Source organism: Populus trichocarpa, chromosome 1 (genome assembly GCF_000002775.5).
Source record: "Populus trichocarpa isolate Nisqually-1 chromosome 1, P.trichocarpa_v4.1, whole genome shotgun sequence".
Taxonomy (NCBI): domain Eukaryota; kingdom Viridiplantae; phylum Streptophyta; class Magnoliopsida; order Malpighiales; family Salicaceae; genus Populus; species Populus trichocarpa.
The window spans coordinates 31,421,770-31,436,537 of NC_037285.2; the positions used below are offsets into that span (position 1 = coordinate 31,421,770).

At 34.0% G+C, this 14,768-nt stretch overlaps 1 protein-coding gene across 1 annotated transcript; it reads left to right on the forward strand.

Annotated features, from left to right (window-relative positions):
• The first annotated feature begins 12,269 nt into the window (after window positions 1-12,269).
• On the forward strand, window positions 12,270-12,976 carry LOC7492045 (40S ribosomal protein S16). The gene has a single exon (XM_002300189.4). It carries the CDS (start codon window positions 12,346-12,348, stop codon window positions 12,784-12,786), a length of 441 nt encoding a protein of 146 aa, XP_002300225.3. The 5' UTR covers window positions 12,270-12,345; the 3' UTR covers window positions 12,787-12,976.
• The last annotated feature ends 1,792 nt before the right edge of the window (window positions 12,977-14,768 follow it).

Below are 14,768 nucleotides of genomic sequence, written 5' to 3' on the forward strand. Positions count from 1 at the left end.
GAGGGCACATTAATTAATAATTAATGAGAGGGTGTGAGTTTTCAAAATTTTTAATTATTTTTTTATTTTTATATTATTTAAATATCTTAATATTAAAAATAAATTTTAAATATATATATATATATATATATTATTTCAATATATTTTTAAATAAAAAAATTAAAAAATATTCATTACTATGGTTAAAAACACCTTTTATTATCATTTTTAATTTTTTTCTTTTTCATCATGAATACCGATATTTATTGTAATTCTGAAGGTATATTTTTTCTAAAAAAATATTCAAGGAATTCAGTATCTAATTTTCCTATTTTTGTGTGACGAAAGGAGTACTCTTGTTTTTATATTAAATATCACATTCATTCTATTGACTTTTTTTTTTATATTTATAGTTTTATTTTTTATATTTTTTTCTTTCAATTTATTATCCACGATCTTTCCTCCAATTTTTATTTTAATATCTTATTTTTTTAATCTAATAACCTGCTCCAGTCGGCCCACCTGGGTCAGAGCCCAAAGAGCAGGTCCTCACATTGTCCGAGGACAAATAAAATAAAATAAAATAAATTGCTGGCTGAATCTAAGATTTGGAAAGTAGATGGCATGCTTCGTCTAATTGTTTTTTTTATGATCACGATCAGAATCAGACTTGATAGGTGAAATATATAGGCATGGCAAGTGCTTTTTTTTATCTAAAAAAATATAAAATTAATACCTCGGGTTATAATTTTAATTAAATAAATAAATTGATTTTATTTGAATTATATTAAAAAAAATGATAACAAATAAAATAATATAAATATAAAGAAAAAAAAACAATCACGGTAACATTAAAAAAAATTATTCAAAAACAAAAAAAATTATTTATCTAGTTGTGTTTAATAAATTTGTTTATTAAAATTAATTTTTAATAGAAATCGACACATACATAAAATTTATTAAATAAAATAAAATAAAAAAAATATTTTACAAGGCTGCACATATTAAAAAGTTTATAAATTTATAAGAAATAAATATTTAATCTATATAAAATAGATAAGAAAAATTACAAATAAATTATACTAACCTCCTAACAAAAACTAAACACACTCAATATAATAAAAAAAATAATTATTTTTAAAAAAGCTAGAAAAGCCACACAAAAATCACGGAGAAGGGGTATTAACTAAAACATAAATAAAAAAATTATATTTAAAAAATATATAAAGATATTAATAAAAAATTAAAATTAAAAAAAATAAGCCAAGATATTGTTGGATCTAATAAGCTAGGCCAAGCGCTAACCCATCAAGAAAAAACCCGTGCACGTGCTTCCTAGGTTAAGCACGCGGCCCTTTGTTTTTCTTCTTAGTTCAATAGGCAAATGACCGGAAAAAAAAAAAAAACAACACATCATTTGAAATTCCTTAAATTCGGCCACTGGTGGCCTATAAAAAATAGAGTTTATGGTTTTTTCATCCAAAACCCCATTTTGAACCTTTTGTTTTTTCTACTTAGAACACCCAGGAAATATTCTATGAGCCTTTTTAAACTAATTCATAGCCTTTAAAAACATCAAAAAAAATCCTCAAAACCCTAAATCAAACGAAAACTAAAAATATTTACAAACTCAAATATATTTTTGTAATAGTCTTCAAGGTAAAAAAAAACATTCATTATATATATATATAAAAAAAAAACATGCTATTAGTTTCAAATCTAGGCTCAAAATGCCCAATCATGTAAGAACTAAAAATTGAGAATCAAATTGAAAGTTTTGAAAAAGATACACTATCACAATCAATGGTGAATTAGAGAGAGTGAACAATAAAAATTGCTTAAAAAAAAAAACATTGATGAATAACTTGCATTACCAGATTTCCAATTTGATCAAACTTTATGTGAACAGTATCTGTTAAGATCCTCAGGCCCACAAGTATGCAGAACAATCACGGCATCACATGATCTGATACAACACAACGCTGAGCTAAACCAAAATCTATTACGCGACGTTATCGTTGAAGTTGCAATGTTGACATCAGAAAACGACAATCGCATCCAAAGAACACGATCAATTTCTGAACCACCAGGCCAAATTTTTAAGGCTAGAGCTTATTTCTTTTCCGCCCTCACCATCACTCATTTAGCGTCGAAGAACTGGAAATTTGTGCAAATCAAAGAAACAATCCGTCTGGCGGCCCCGTAATGTAATGGTCAGTGCAACTGTGCTCTATGTAAATTAACACCAGAATAATGATACTTCACTGCTGGCTCAAGAGCGTCACTTATAAAAAGCCTCCACCGCCGGTGACCAAAATAAGCCCCCGGTTGAATGCGAAGGGTCATCAACCCCTGTTTCAAAATTTCCATGGCCAGATAAAACAGCAAAAAGGAAAAAGAAAACGAGAAAAAAAAAAAAGGAAAAGAAAAGGAGTTCCCTTCTACGCCAAAGCGGATTTTAAAAACTCAGTAAAAATATTTTAAACTGTTATCATTACTATAATCTTAAATATACCCTTACAGTTTGAAAAAGAAGAAGGACAAAGCACACATCTGGTCCTACAAATTGAATGTGATTTTCAACCAAGTCCCCAGACAAAATAAACTGTCTATCGGTTCTCTCTATCAACCGTTTCATAACCCCAAAAATTAAAATTTATGATTTTATTTTTATGACATTATCCATTAAGTGAAAAAAGTCTTAAGGTAGGGTTTAATCAGGTAATTCTCAAAAGAAAGGGGTGTCGATTGAGAATTGGTGTTCATGAGGGTCCCATTCATGGAATAATACCGAACAATAATTATGAGATTTACTATACCAACCAATCAAATCATTTGGTTGCGGCATGAGAACTTTTCAACAACCAGGCACGCAAAGCAAACATCAAGTTTTTGTATTTCCTCGCTGTGGTAGAGCCGGTCCTCGCATGCAGACAATTTAAAGTTTAAACAATGACACAAGGCCCCACTTAAGAAAAGGACTCTTCAAAAATAAGTAAGGTGTAATTAATTATCATACATGTTTTATAAAATAAAAATTATTCTTATTTAGTACAAGACTTCTTAGGTTCTTCAAGGTCCCATGTGTCAAACACAAATAAAACATTTAAACAAATATTTCCTAGATATTTTAAAAAATCTCATTTATAATTTTGCTGAAAATCCTTATTCATATTAATATTTCTTAGATATTTTGCATTACGAAGCAACGCCATAAAAAGCATTCATATTAGTGATATCATTGCCTGTATTAAACAATGATAACATTGATTTTCACCCATCATCAAATTAGTTAGGTTACTCGTGTTTATTTTATATATAAAGTTTTATATACAAATTTTTTTAATTTATTTTTATAATTTAAAAAATTTAAGTTGAGGTAAATTTTTTTATATATGAAAATAATCAAATAAATCAAAATTATATATGCAAATAAATGAATAAAAAATACTTAACGATACTTAAAAATAAAACTTGAAAAATTAAGATAAATGTGTAAGTAAAGATATTTAATATCGAAAGATAAGACATTTACTCGGTTGTGTTTGCTAAATTTATTTATTAAAATATTTTTTTATTCATGCAAATGATAATAGAAATAATAACACAAATTAAATTGATCGAACAAAATAAAAAGGGAAAATAACATCATGCAAGACTGCACATATTATAAATATTATCTGAAAATATTTTTTTATTTTAAAAACTAAAGTTCATCCATACAAAAAATAAAAAAAAATTATATATAAATCAAAAAAACTCTTTAAATTTAAATGCATAACTAAAATAATAATCATCATTTTAAAAACAATTTAATAAAATCAAAGAATGAATGAGTACTAATTTAGATATAAAATAAAAATTTTAGATAAAAAACCATTAAAAAATCATTAATTAAAATTTTTTTAAAAATAAAGCAAAGGCTAGGCGCTACTGGGCCTAACAAGTTAGGCCAGCATGCCTAGCCCATTTTGTGAGGGCCCACGCGACTGGACCTTTTTTTTTCTTTGCAACTGGGCGTGGACGACATGTCGTTCAACCCAATTTAAAAAAAAAAAACAATTCCCTGTTGAGGCCAACGACGCGTCATCTAATTTGCCCAGATTCCAACCACTGTGATGGCCAGAAAATCATGCTCAAGTTTTTTACTTAAAAACCTGTTTTCAACCTATTTTTTTCACCCCAAAACACCTACTAAAACATTGTAGGAACCACAACAAACCTATTTAAGATCTTAAAAAAACCCAAAACACCACTTTAAAAACTGAAATCAACTCACGCTCAGATCTATTTTTTTTACGTACTTTAAAGGTAAAAAAACACATAATATGAACTCTCCTCATCGAATGGAATCATTTGACACAAATATCATATGTTTTGTTGGCCTACATCGGTGTCAACGATACTTTTCTCTCTCTACCACCGGGACCCAATGATCTGTCTCTCTTCTCTCTCAACCAGGAACTACAAGATAAAAAAAATGAACTTTTTATACCAAAATTGAATTGGAAAAATATTGAGGTACTAAAATTATATCATTTGTGTGATTTGTAAAGTTTAAGGATCAAAATGCATATTTTATAAAACTTATGACACGCCACCCATGTGAGGAAAAAAAGTTTTGTTGGCCTACATCGGTAGCAACAATATTTTTCTCTCTCTACCACCGGAACCCAATGATCTCTCTCTTCTTTCTCAACCAGGAACTACAAGATAAAAAAAAATGAACTTTTTATACCAAAATTGAATTGGAAAAATACTGAGGTACTAAAAATATATAATTTGTGTGATTTGTAAAGTTTAAGGAACAAAGTGTATATTTTATAAAACTTATGACACGCCACCCATGTTAGGAAAAAAAGTTTTGTTGGCCTACATCGGTGGCAACGATACTTTTCTCTCTCTACCACCGGAACCTAATGACCTCTCTCTCTTCTCTCTCAACCAGGCACTACAAGATAAAAAAAAAATGAACTTTTTATACCAAAATTGAATTGGAAAAATGTTGAGGTACTAAAATTGTATAATTTATGTGATTTTTAAAGTTTAAAGATCAAAGTGTATATTTTATAAAACTTATGACATGCGCTCCCATGTGAGGAAAAAATGGTTTCGCTCATTTCTATTTGAGCCTAGACAAGGGTCTACATGTAGTGGACTAGTTAGGTTAGTTGAGTCTCTTTGAAGATCGTGTCAATTGGGTAAACCGAGCTTCTCGAAAACTATGACAATAGGGCAACCATGCTTTTTTGACACTCCTTAACCTTCCTGGATTTAGTACATCAAAGGTTTGAATAACACCCAAACCTGAGAAAGGAGAGTAGTCTTAGCCCTTGTTTGGGAGTGCGGTCCAAACAAAGATTTGTCAATTTTTTTTACTTAAAATTATTTTTTTATATATATTTTCTGATTGTTTTGATATGTTTCCAAGCAAAAATTATTTTAAAAAACAACCACTATCAAACTTCCGAACACTCCTTTATTCGAGGGTTCGTATAGGATTGGTGGCCCATTAATTTGTGTGCCAATGATTTTGATGGAACTTGACCTGTGTTTTTCGGCAAAACTTGGTGACGAGTGTTGCAAGCCCCAAGCTCAGTCCGGGTTCATTACTGGTGTGACCAATCTGGCCCAAGAGTAAGGGGCTAAACCTGGACTTATGCAATACCAATAACAACGAAGAGGGCAATCCCTGCGAGTACTGGAACTGCCCTTCATGGGAAGAAACTAAAGAGAGAATGGAAATATAATTGATTCTCTGTTTATTTCGTGATAAACAAGAACAGCATATGTACAGCATATATATACAATTAGATCCACTATACTAGGAGATATTCTAAGAGTTATTATAGGAGATAAACATTCAATCCCATTGATTACATCATATCATCTAATTATTCGGGATTCTTTCCCTCAATACTCCCCCTCAAGTTGGAGTGTATATTGATCACTCCCAACTTGCCTAGTAATGTGGCAAACTGGTTCGAACTCAGTGGCTTTGTGAATATGTCTGCTGGTTGCTCCTTGGTCCCTATGTGTTCTGGTTTAACCAATTCTTTTTGCACTTTGTCTCGCACCACATGGCAATCTATTTCTATATGTTTGGTTTTTTCATGAAAGACAGGATTGGAGGCTATATGTATTGCTGCCTTATTGTCGCAGAACAATTTAACTAGCTGCTCAAGCTTAACATTCAAATCCTTTAAAATGTATAGCAACCACATTATTTCACAGCACGTAGTGGCCATGGAACGATACTCAGCTTCGGCACTTGAACGTGACACTGTGCTTTGCTTCTTCATCTTCCATGAGATGGGAGCATGTCCAAGGAAAATACAATAGCCAGTTGTTGATCTTCTAGTGTCTTTACAGCGAGCCCAGTCTGCATCACAATATGCCCTCAATTCCAATGGCCCTTTGGACGGTAAAAGAATCCCCTGACCAGGTGCATGTTTGATGTACCTCAATACCTTGTGTGCTGCTTCTAAGTGAGGCTGCCTGGGTTTGTCCATGAACTGGCTAAGTATATGAACTGCGTATGCAAGATTTGGTCGTGTGATAGTTAGGTAAATGAGATGTCCAACCAATCTCCGATATTGAGAGGCGTCTTCTAGTAAGTCCCCATCTTCTTGTGTAAGTGTTATGTTTTGTTCAGCTGAGAAACATGAAGGCTTAGCACTAAGAAAACCTGTGTCTTCCAAAATTTCCAATGCATATTTCCTTTGGCACAAAGAAATCCCATGCTTAGATCTTGCTACCTCTATCCCAAGGAAGTAATTCAATTGTCCCGTATCCTTTAGAAGCGTTTGGTCTTTGTGATGTCGTCTAAATTGTTCCCTGCTAGAATAACATCATCGACATATATCAACAAGGCTGTGAAGATCCCTTGATGGTTTCGGACGAATAAGGAATAATCGGACCATGATTGTGTGAAGCCAACTGATTTGAGTGCTGAGGAAAGTTTAAGAAACCATTGTCGTGAAGCTCTCTTCAGGCCATACAATGATTTGTGTAGTTTGCAAACTCGATGCTCCCCCTTTCGTCTGAAGCCAGGAGGGAGCTGCATGTAAACGTCTTCATCAAGGTCTCCATTAAGAAACGCATTATTGACGTCCAATTGATGAAGATGCCAATTCTGCATGGCTGCAAGACTGAGTAAGATGCGAACTGTGGTGAGCTTAACAACCGGCGCAAAAGTTTCCCGGTAATCAATCCCTTCAACTTGACTGAATCCCTTGGCTACCAACCTGACTTTGTAACGGTCAATTGTGCCGTTGGGATTATACTTGATTTTAAAAACCCATTTACAACCAATGGGGCGTTTGTGAGCTGGAGGGGGAACAAAACTCCAAGTCTTATTAGCATGAAGTGCTTGGACTTCTTGCTGCATGACGTCTCTCCATTTGGGGTCCTGAAGTGCCTGAGAAAAAGAGAGAGGCTCTCTAGGAATTGTCATATTAGCAGTAAATGTTCTGTAAGGGGAAGAAAGATTGGCATAAGAGAGGACATTGGAGAGACTATGAGCCTGACCTGGAGAAAGGACCTCGGTCGAAGAGTCTGATCGATCAGGGCGTGAGGGGAGGGCTGCATCAATATGAAAGCCCTGCAATGCAGTGGGAAGTTTTGTGGCTCGAGAAGATCGGCGTGGGTTTGGGGGTAACGGTTGGGTTGGTAGGGGTGAGGGGATGAGAGGAAGAGGTGGGTCAGGTGTGTTATTGTAGGCAGAAGGGATGGAGGGATTGTTGTCTGTTGGTGGGCTAGAAATTAAATCTGGTGATAGGATAGGATGATGAGAGTAAGGAACAGCGGAAGATTGGGAAGTTGGAGGATATAGGATAAGGATGGAGATATGCATGGAAGGTGTATGAGAAATTGTAGGGATGAGTTTTGGTGAATGAGACCGGGAGGTAAGAACAGGACTTGGTTGAAATGGAAACACATGCTCAAAGAAAATCACATATCTTGAAACACGAATGTTTTTAGTTGTTAAAAGGTAAAGCTTATACCCTTTCTGGCCATGTGGATACCCAATGAAAACACATTCATGAGCCCTAGGATCAAATTTGCTGGGATGAGTGGGGTGTGTGGACACGAAACATTGACATCCAAAAACCTTTAAATGAGAGTAACTTGGTTTTGTGTGAAAAAGGCATTCAAATGGTGTTTTCCCTTTAAGGAGCGGAGTCGGTGTCCTATTGATCAAGTAAGCGGCAGTGAGTATGGCATCCCCCCAAAAGTGTTTTGGAAGAGTTGCTTGAAAAAGTAGGGCTCTTGCAACGTTCAGCAAATGTCTATGTTTGCGCTCAGCCACACCATTTTGTTGTGGTGTGTTGACGCAACTGGTTTGATGAATAATGCCTTTAGATGAATAAATTCAGGGATTTTAAATTCTGAGCCATTGTCACTACGTATGACCTTAATACTCTTGCTAAACTGATTTGCAACCATTTGAATAAAATGAATGAGTAAAGTTCGTGCCTCAGATTTGTGTTTCATCAAATATACCCATGTGCTTCGTGAATGATCATCAACAATGGTAAAAAAATATTTTGCACCAGTGGAAGATGGAACATGATAACCACCCCAAATGTCAATGTGAATTAAATCAAAACATGATGCACTACGTATAGTGCTCAATGGAAAAGGCTGCCTAGTGAGTTTGGCTAAAGGACAGATATAGCAATTTCTGGAAATACATGCTTTATTGGCAATAAACGAAAATAATGAAGATATTTTAGTTGAGGGGTGACCAAGTCTTTGATGCCACAAGTTGTTTGTGTTGATGTATACTGCATTGCACGTTGCTGTCGATGACAAATTGAGGCAGTAAAGACCCTCCTTCTCAGTGCCCGTCCCAATCATCTTCCCCGATCGTAGGTCCTGAGAGTTCCTCATAATTTGGAATGTTACCAACTAGGTTGGCTAATGCAGACTTTGTGTTTGCTAAAAGTTGGCTGAGAAGTTGATGGCATTCTTCTCGTGAAAAAGGGAATTCTGGCAAATCTTCCTTGTTGTGATTTTGAGGAGCTACGTGATTGGCCTTTGATCTTCCTTGTCCACCTGCAGTAGCATTCCTTCTCCTTCGGCAATAATCATAGGTATGACCTTTTCCATTGCAATATGTGCATTTGAGGTGAGCTCTGCAATTCTTGGTGTTGTGATTGTTCATGTTGCATTTTTCACAAAATTTGATTTCTCCATTGGTTGATGCAAAATCACGGGTCACTTTCTTTATTGTGAATGCAGATGCTTCTGGTGGTGTATTCAATTTTCCAGTGAAGGTTTCTGCCTGCTTCTCATGGCGTAAAACCATGGCATAAGCTTTGTTCAGATTTGGAAGAGGATCCATACTTATGATATTGCTTCGGGTCTGTGCATAGCTTTCGTTGAGCCCCATTAAAAATTTCATGGTCTTCTGTGTCTCCAGGAAGGTTTTGACCGTGGTGGCTACCTCACAATTGCAAGGAGGAAAGGAATTAAGTGCATCCTTCTCATCCCATAGGCATTTGAGTTTTGTGAAAAATGTTGTGACTGAGTTTGTGCCTTGTTCACAGTCATGAATGACATTTTCTATATGAAACAAGGAAACTGTGTTAGTCTGAGAAAATCTTTCTTTCAATTCCAGCCATATACCTCTTGCATCCTTGCAATGGATGACACTGCTTGAGATATCTTTCGACATGGATCCAAGCAGCCATGTTCTTACAAGGATATCACATCGGTCCCATTGTTGTTGCTCATTAGAGTTGTGGGTCGGTCTCCTGAGGGTTCCATCTACAAACCCCTTTTTGTTTTTGATAGTAAGTGTCATGCTCATTGACTGCACCCATGTTGTGTAATTATCTTCCATCAGCATTTGTGAGACGAGGACGGCCCCTGGTTGGTCTGCGTGATGGAGGAAGAGTGGATGGTTGGAGTTCTCCCATGTTTCTGAGGTCCTGAAAGACATTGAGCTCCTGTTTTGTTCAAGGAACCTTTGATCTTCGTCACCTGACATGAGGTATTTCTGGGTTCTTAGAACCACTGCTCTGATACCATAAAGAGAGAATAGAAATATAATTGATTCTCTGTATATTTCGTGATAAACAAGAACATCATATGTACAACATATATATACAATTAGATCCACTATACTAGGAGATATTCTAGGAGTTATTATAGGAGATAAACATTCAATCCCATTGATTACATCATATCATCTAATTATTCGGGATTCTTTCCCTCAATAGAAACCACACCAAAAGGACCACAAAGACAGAGTAAATGTGATCTTCATGGCTGATAACAGAGGGCAGGGGCTAAATCTTAATTGGGATAATAGGATCAATGTTTTTTTCTTTGTATAGAAGGGACACCAGTCCGTGCAGAGAAGAAGAAGAAGCATGCTGTTCGCGTATATAGAGGGCGCGAAAAGAGAAATTACCTTAAGAATCCAAACGAGTCTTCAACCACGCAATCTCTCATAAACCAATTTAAAGAACCTATATATTCCTATATATATACATATACGCTAGCACTAAATTATGTTTCTCTTGAAACATGTGTTTATGTATAAATCAGTTACCATTTAATCGTGTCTTATGGCTCAATAATTAGTTTATTACATGGATCCCTGTTTGTTTTTATATTTTAAAAATGTTTTTGAAAAAATTTAAATTTTTATTTATTTTTAATATTTTTTTTGGTGTTTTTAAATTATTTTGATGTACTAATATAAAAAATAAAAAAATATTATCTTAATATATTTATAAATAAAAAAACATTTTAAAAAATAATTACAACCGGACTTAAAAACATATATATTTTTTTATTATCTGTACCTGCCATGTGTTGAATCGGAGTAGGGTAAAGTACTGTGGGAGTTAAGAACATTATAGATCACGGTCACGGCTTTTATGACCTTGATTTGTTAGGTTCATTGAACCCCGTGTTTTAATGGTGTATTTAATGTATGGATCTTATTGTTTAACCTTTTTCTGGTCATTAACAGGGAGGACATGGACAGCCCCCTAATTTAGGAAACATAATATAAATATTTATTGAAAACAAATTATAATAATGTGTTAAACAAACGTGCCGAACTTCTTTGGTACGGACCCAGTCCAAGAATAGTTTTAATCACCGAGCCCGAGCCCGAGCCCATCACCCAGTCAGATTCTCAAACATAGCTATTTAACACCAGATCCTTGGTTGCAGTAGTAGCAATTGGGTGACCATGACCAAGTTGAAGCACTTATCGCTGGATTTGTTGCCCGGGCAAAATATATTTTAACGTAAAATAATATTAGGGTGAAAAAACATCCAAGTCACGAGTTATTGATTCTGTAAGTAATTCCAATAATATAGAAAAAAATATATAACAATAATAAATAAACTAGTAAAAAAACAACTGAGCCTATTTGGATTATCAAACAAACCAATATTGTACAACGAAAAAAATAAAAAAAAACAATTAAAAAAACTAAAAAAACCATATTAAACCAGGTGAATTTAAAAACCCCGCTACCATTGGTATAAGATTAAGATAATCTTATAGAAAAAAATAAATAGAAAAGTTTGAAGGATGAAATTGAAATAAATCAATTTTTTTTTAAAAAAATAAAAATGAATCCATATTAACTTTTAAAACCGGTAATTTTGGTTATGTAATCGAGGCTAATCTAATAAGAAAAAAACCACAAAACCCCAAAAACAGAATAAAAAAAATAAGAAAACATGTTAAAGAAAAGAAAAAAAAATGATGAATACTATATAATATGTTAAAAGAAAAATATGCTCCTAATGTCTAGTTCAATTATTATTTTTCAAGGACAAATTCATAATTATACCATACAATAAATAATGTTCTGTAACTTGAGGGGAATTAATGTTTTTTTTAATAATTTAATTTAGCCCATCAGGGCAAAGCTACATTCGAGAAGTTGCCCTCTCAAATTTTTTATTTTTCTAATTACATCATATCTTTTTAATATTATTCATTGATTGGCTACGAAAATAAAAATAAATAAGAAAAACAAATAGAAAACAGAAATCATCGTTGGATTGATTTTGGGAAATAAAAGAGAAAGCAAACTAGCAAAGGGCAGTTTTAGAATTTTCTATGGATCCTGAGTTGGATCCTTTCCAACTTAAATGAATCCAGCCTAGCTCAGGAAACGCCTGGAGATTTTAATTGTAGCCCAGCCCAACTCCCAATCCACGCTTTCACCATAATGTCAATTTCGTAATTTCATCAAAACCCAAGCCTGCTCTCCTCCACCCTAACTGAAAAACCCTAGCACCCCCACTATATACTCTTCATTTACTCTCCGCTCCTTAGATCACCGGGGTTTCACGTTTGCATTCTACTTCGAACGAACCCTAACAATGGCGACAGCTGCACCAACAGAGTCGGTTCAATGTTTCGGGCGGAAGAAAACGGCAGTAGCAGTCACCCACTGCAAGCGCGGCCGCGGCCTAATCAAAATCAACGGCAGCCCAATTGAACTCGTTGAACCGGAGATCCTCCGATTCAAGGCTTACGAGCCAATCCTCCTCCTTGGACGACATCGATTTGCTGGTGTCGACATGAGGATCAGAGTAAAGGGTGGAGGTCATACCTCGCAGATTTACGCGATAAGGCAGAGCATAGCGAAGGCTCTTGTTGCTTTCTATCAAAAGTATGTTGATGAGCAAAGCAAGAAGGAGATTAAAGATATACTGGTTAGGTACGATAGGACTTTGCTTGTAGCGGATCCAAGAAGGTGCGAGACTAAGAAGTTTGGTGGACGTGGTGCCCGTGCTAGGTTCCAGAAGAGTTACCGTTGAGAGCTTGGGGATGGTGATATCCATTTTGGTATTTTGAATTCTGGAATTTTGAATTCTGTATTTTTTTTTTGTTGTTGATGTGGGTTTCAGTCCATTTGGTAGACCTTATGGCCTTTAAAGCGTTTAATTACTCTGTCCAGGATGATTTTAATGATTATGGCTAGTTGAAATACGAGTTTAATTTTCCATATTTTTTGTGGATTTTGTTTCGCTGATTGATTTGAGCTATTGCTTGACTTTTGTTATGGTGTTAATGGCATTGTTTTTTAGTAAGTGACACGTATGATAACGAATCTGGCCTATGTTACTGCTTTCATTGACTGGCGATGATAATACTTTGTATTTTGATTAGGATGCTGGTTGCTCTCCCTGTTTCTCCAAGAGGTTTAAGTTTGAGCTAAGATTATTGTTTGCTGATGCATTCTTGCTCAGAATATCAGTGAGCTTCTTTTCCAGTTAATGAAAATGAGCTGTTTTCAGTAGCTTTTAAGGTAACCCAAGTAAATATAAAGGCTAGTTTAATGAAAACTATTATGTTTCATATTATAAATATTTATAAAGTTGGGTTTTGATGGGTTCTTTGTGAGCTTATGATTTATCAAAGCTTTTTATCAATCAAAAGTTGCATGTCTAGTTTGTGTATCCAATTTGCAGCTATGGCTTGATCTGGTTGAATTTGTAATGTTATGAATTGTTTCTTTGAATGCGTTGAGGGCTTGATTTTTTGAACAGCTTGGCATGTGTTTTTTCTTAGGTGTTGAGATGGTGAGCTTCTGTTGTTTTTTCATATGTTTGTAGTTTTCTAAAGGTTTTTGTGGGAATGCTAGGTTTGGAGCCTGAAAGATGGCGAGAAAGAAATGGCCTAGGACAGGTAGTTTGGGTTCGATTTGTATCCTATCAGGGAATCTCTAGCCATTTTTATGTGTGCTTTAGTTTAGTCTGGATTGATTTGTTTCAGTAAAAACTAGTTGAACTGGTCCATTGTCTTCCCAATTGACCAATACGGTCAGTCTTTGCTAATGGGGTTGCGGACACGGTCCATCTACTTCAGGGTCTTCAATTGAGTTAATTTCCGGTTCCCGTAGCTTTAGAAAATCAGAGGATTTCTATTCAATTCTCCTTGTAAGTTATTTTTTTTTCTTGACTGCCAATTCTAGCTTCTGCCTACACTGGACAATAGGGACTATAAGGCGGTGTTAGTAAGGCTGTGTTTGTTTCCTGGAAAGTGTTTTCTGAGAAACCACTTTCCGAACTTTTCTGTGTTTGTTTGCCATTAGAAAAGTTGGTCAACGGAAAACACTTTCCGGTCAACGGAAAATTTGGCTTGGTTTTCAGGAAAGTGTTTTTCTTTTATTTTGGGCGGAAAACACTTTCCGGAAGTGGTGAAAAGTTTAAAAATATCATATTATTTGCTGATTATATCAAATTTGGTCCTCAAATTTTTGATTGTTATATATATATTTTGTTTTGAATATTTATTTTTATAATTGTTATTTGCTTTTCCCTTATTATTTTTTAATTGAAATTTTTTATCTATCAAATTTGGTTCTCATTCTTTTGATTGTTATTTATTTTATTTGAAATAATTTATAAAATGTTAATTATTATTATTTTAATTTTTTCATCTTTCAATTTTTTTTTTTTTAGATTTGATCTCTATTATTTTGATTATTATTTATTTTATTTGAGATAAATAATGAAATTATATTTTTTTTCAATTTCATTTTCATTCAACTTTTTAATTTGTAAGATTTGTTTCTTATTATTTTAATAAACTTGAAAAAAATTAAAACATTAAGAAGTTATTTTTCAGCTTTTTTTTCCATGACATAACCAACCAAATACTGGAAAGTGTTTTTCAATTTATTTTTTATTACACTACTAAACATTGAAAAATAATTTAATTTTTTAGAATTTCCTTTCCTGAAATTCTCTTTTAAATAAAAAATTACTTTCCAGTAAATAAACGAGGTTTAAGTGTA

Bases quoted from the DNA above. Each gene is read 5' to 3' on its own strand.
- LOC7492045 (XM_002300189.4), top strand. From the start codon at position 12,346: ATGGCGACAGCTGCACCAACAGAGTCGGTTCAATGTTTCGGGCGGAAG.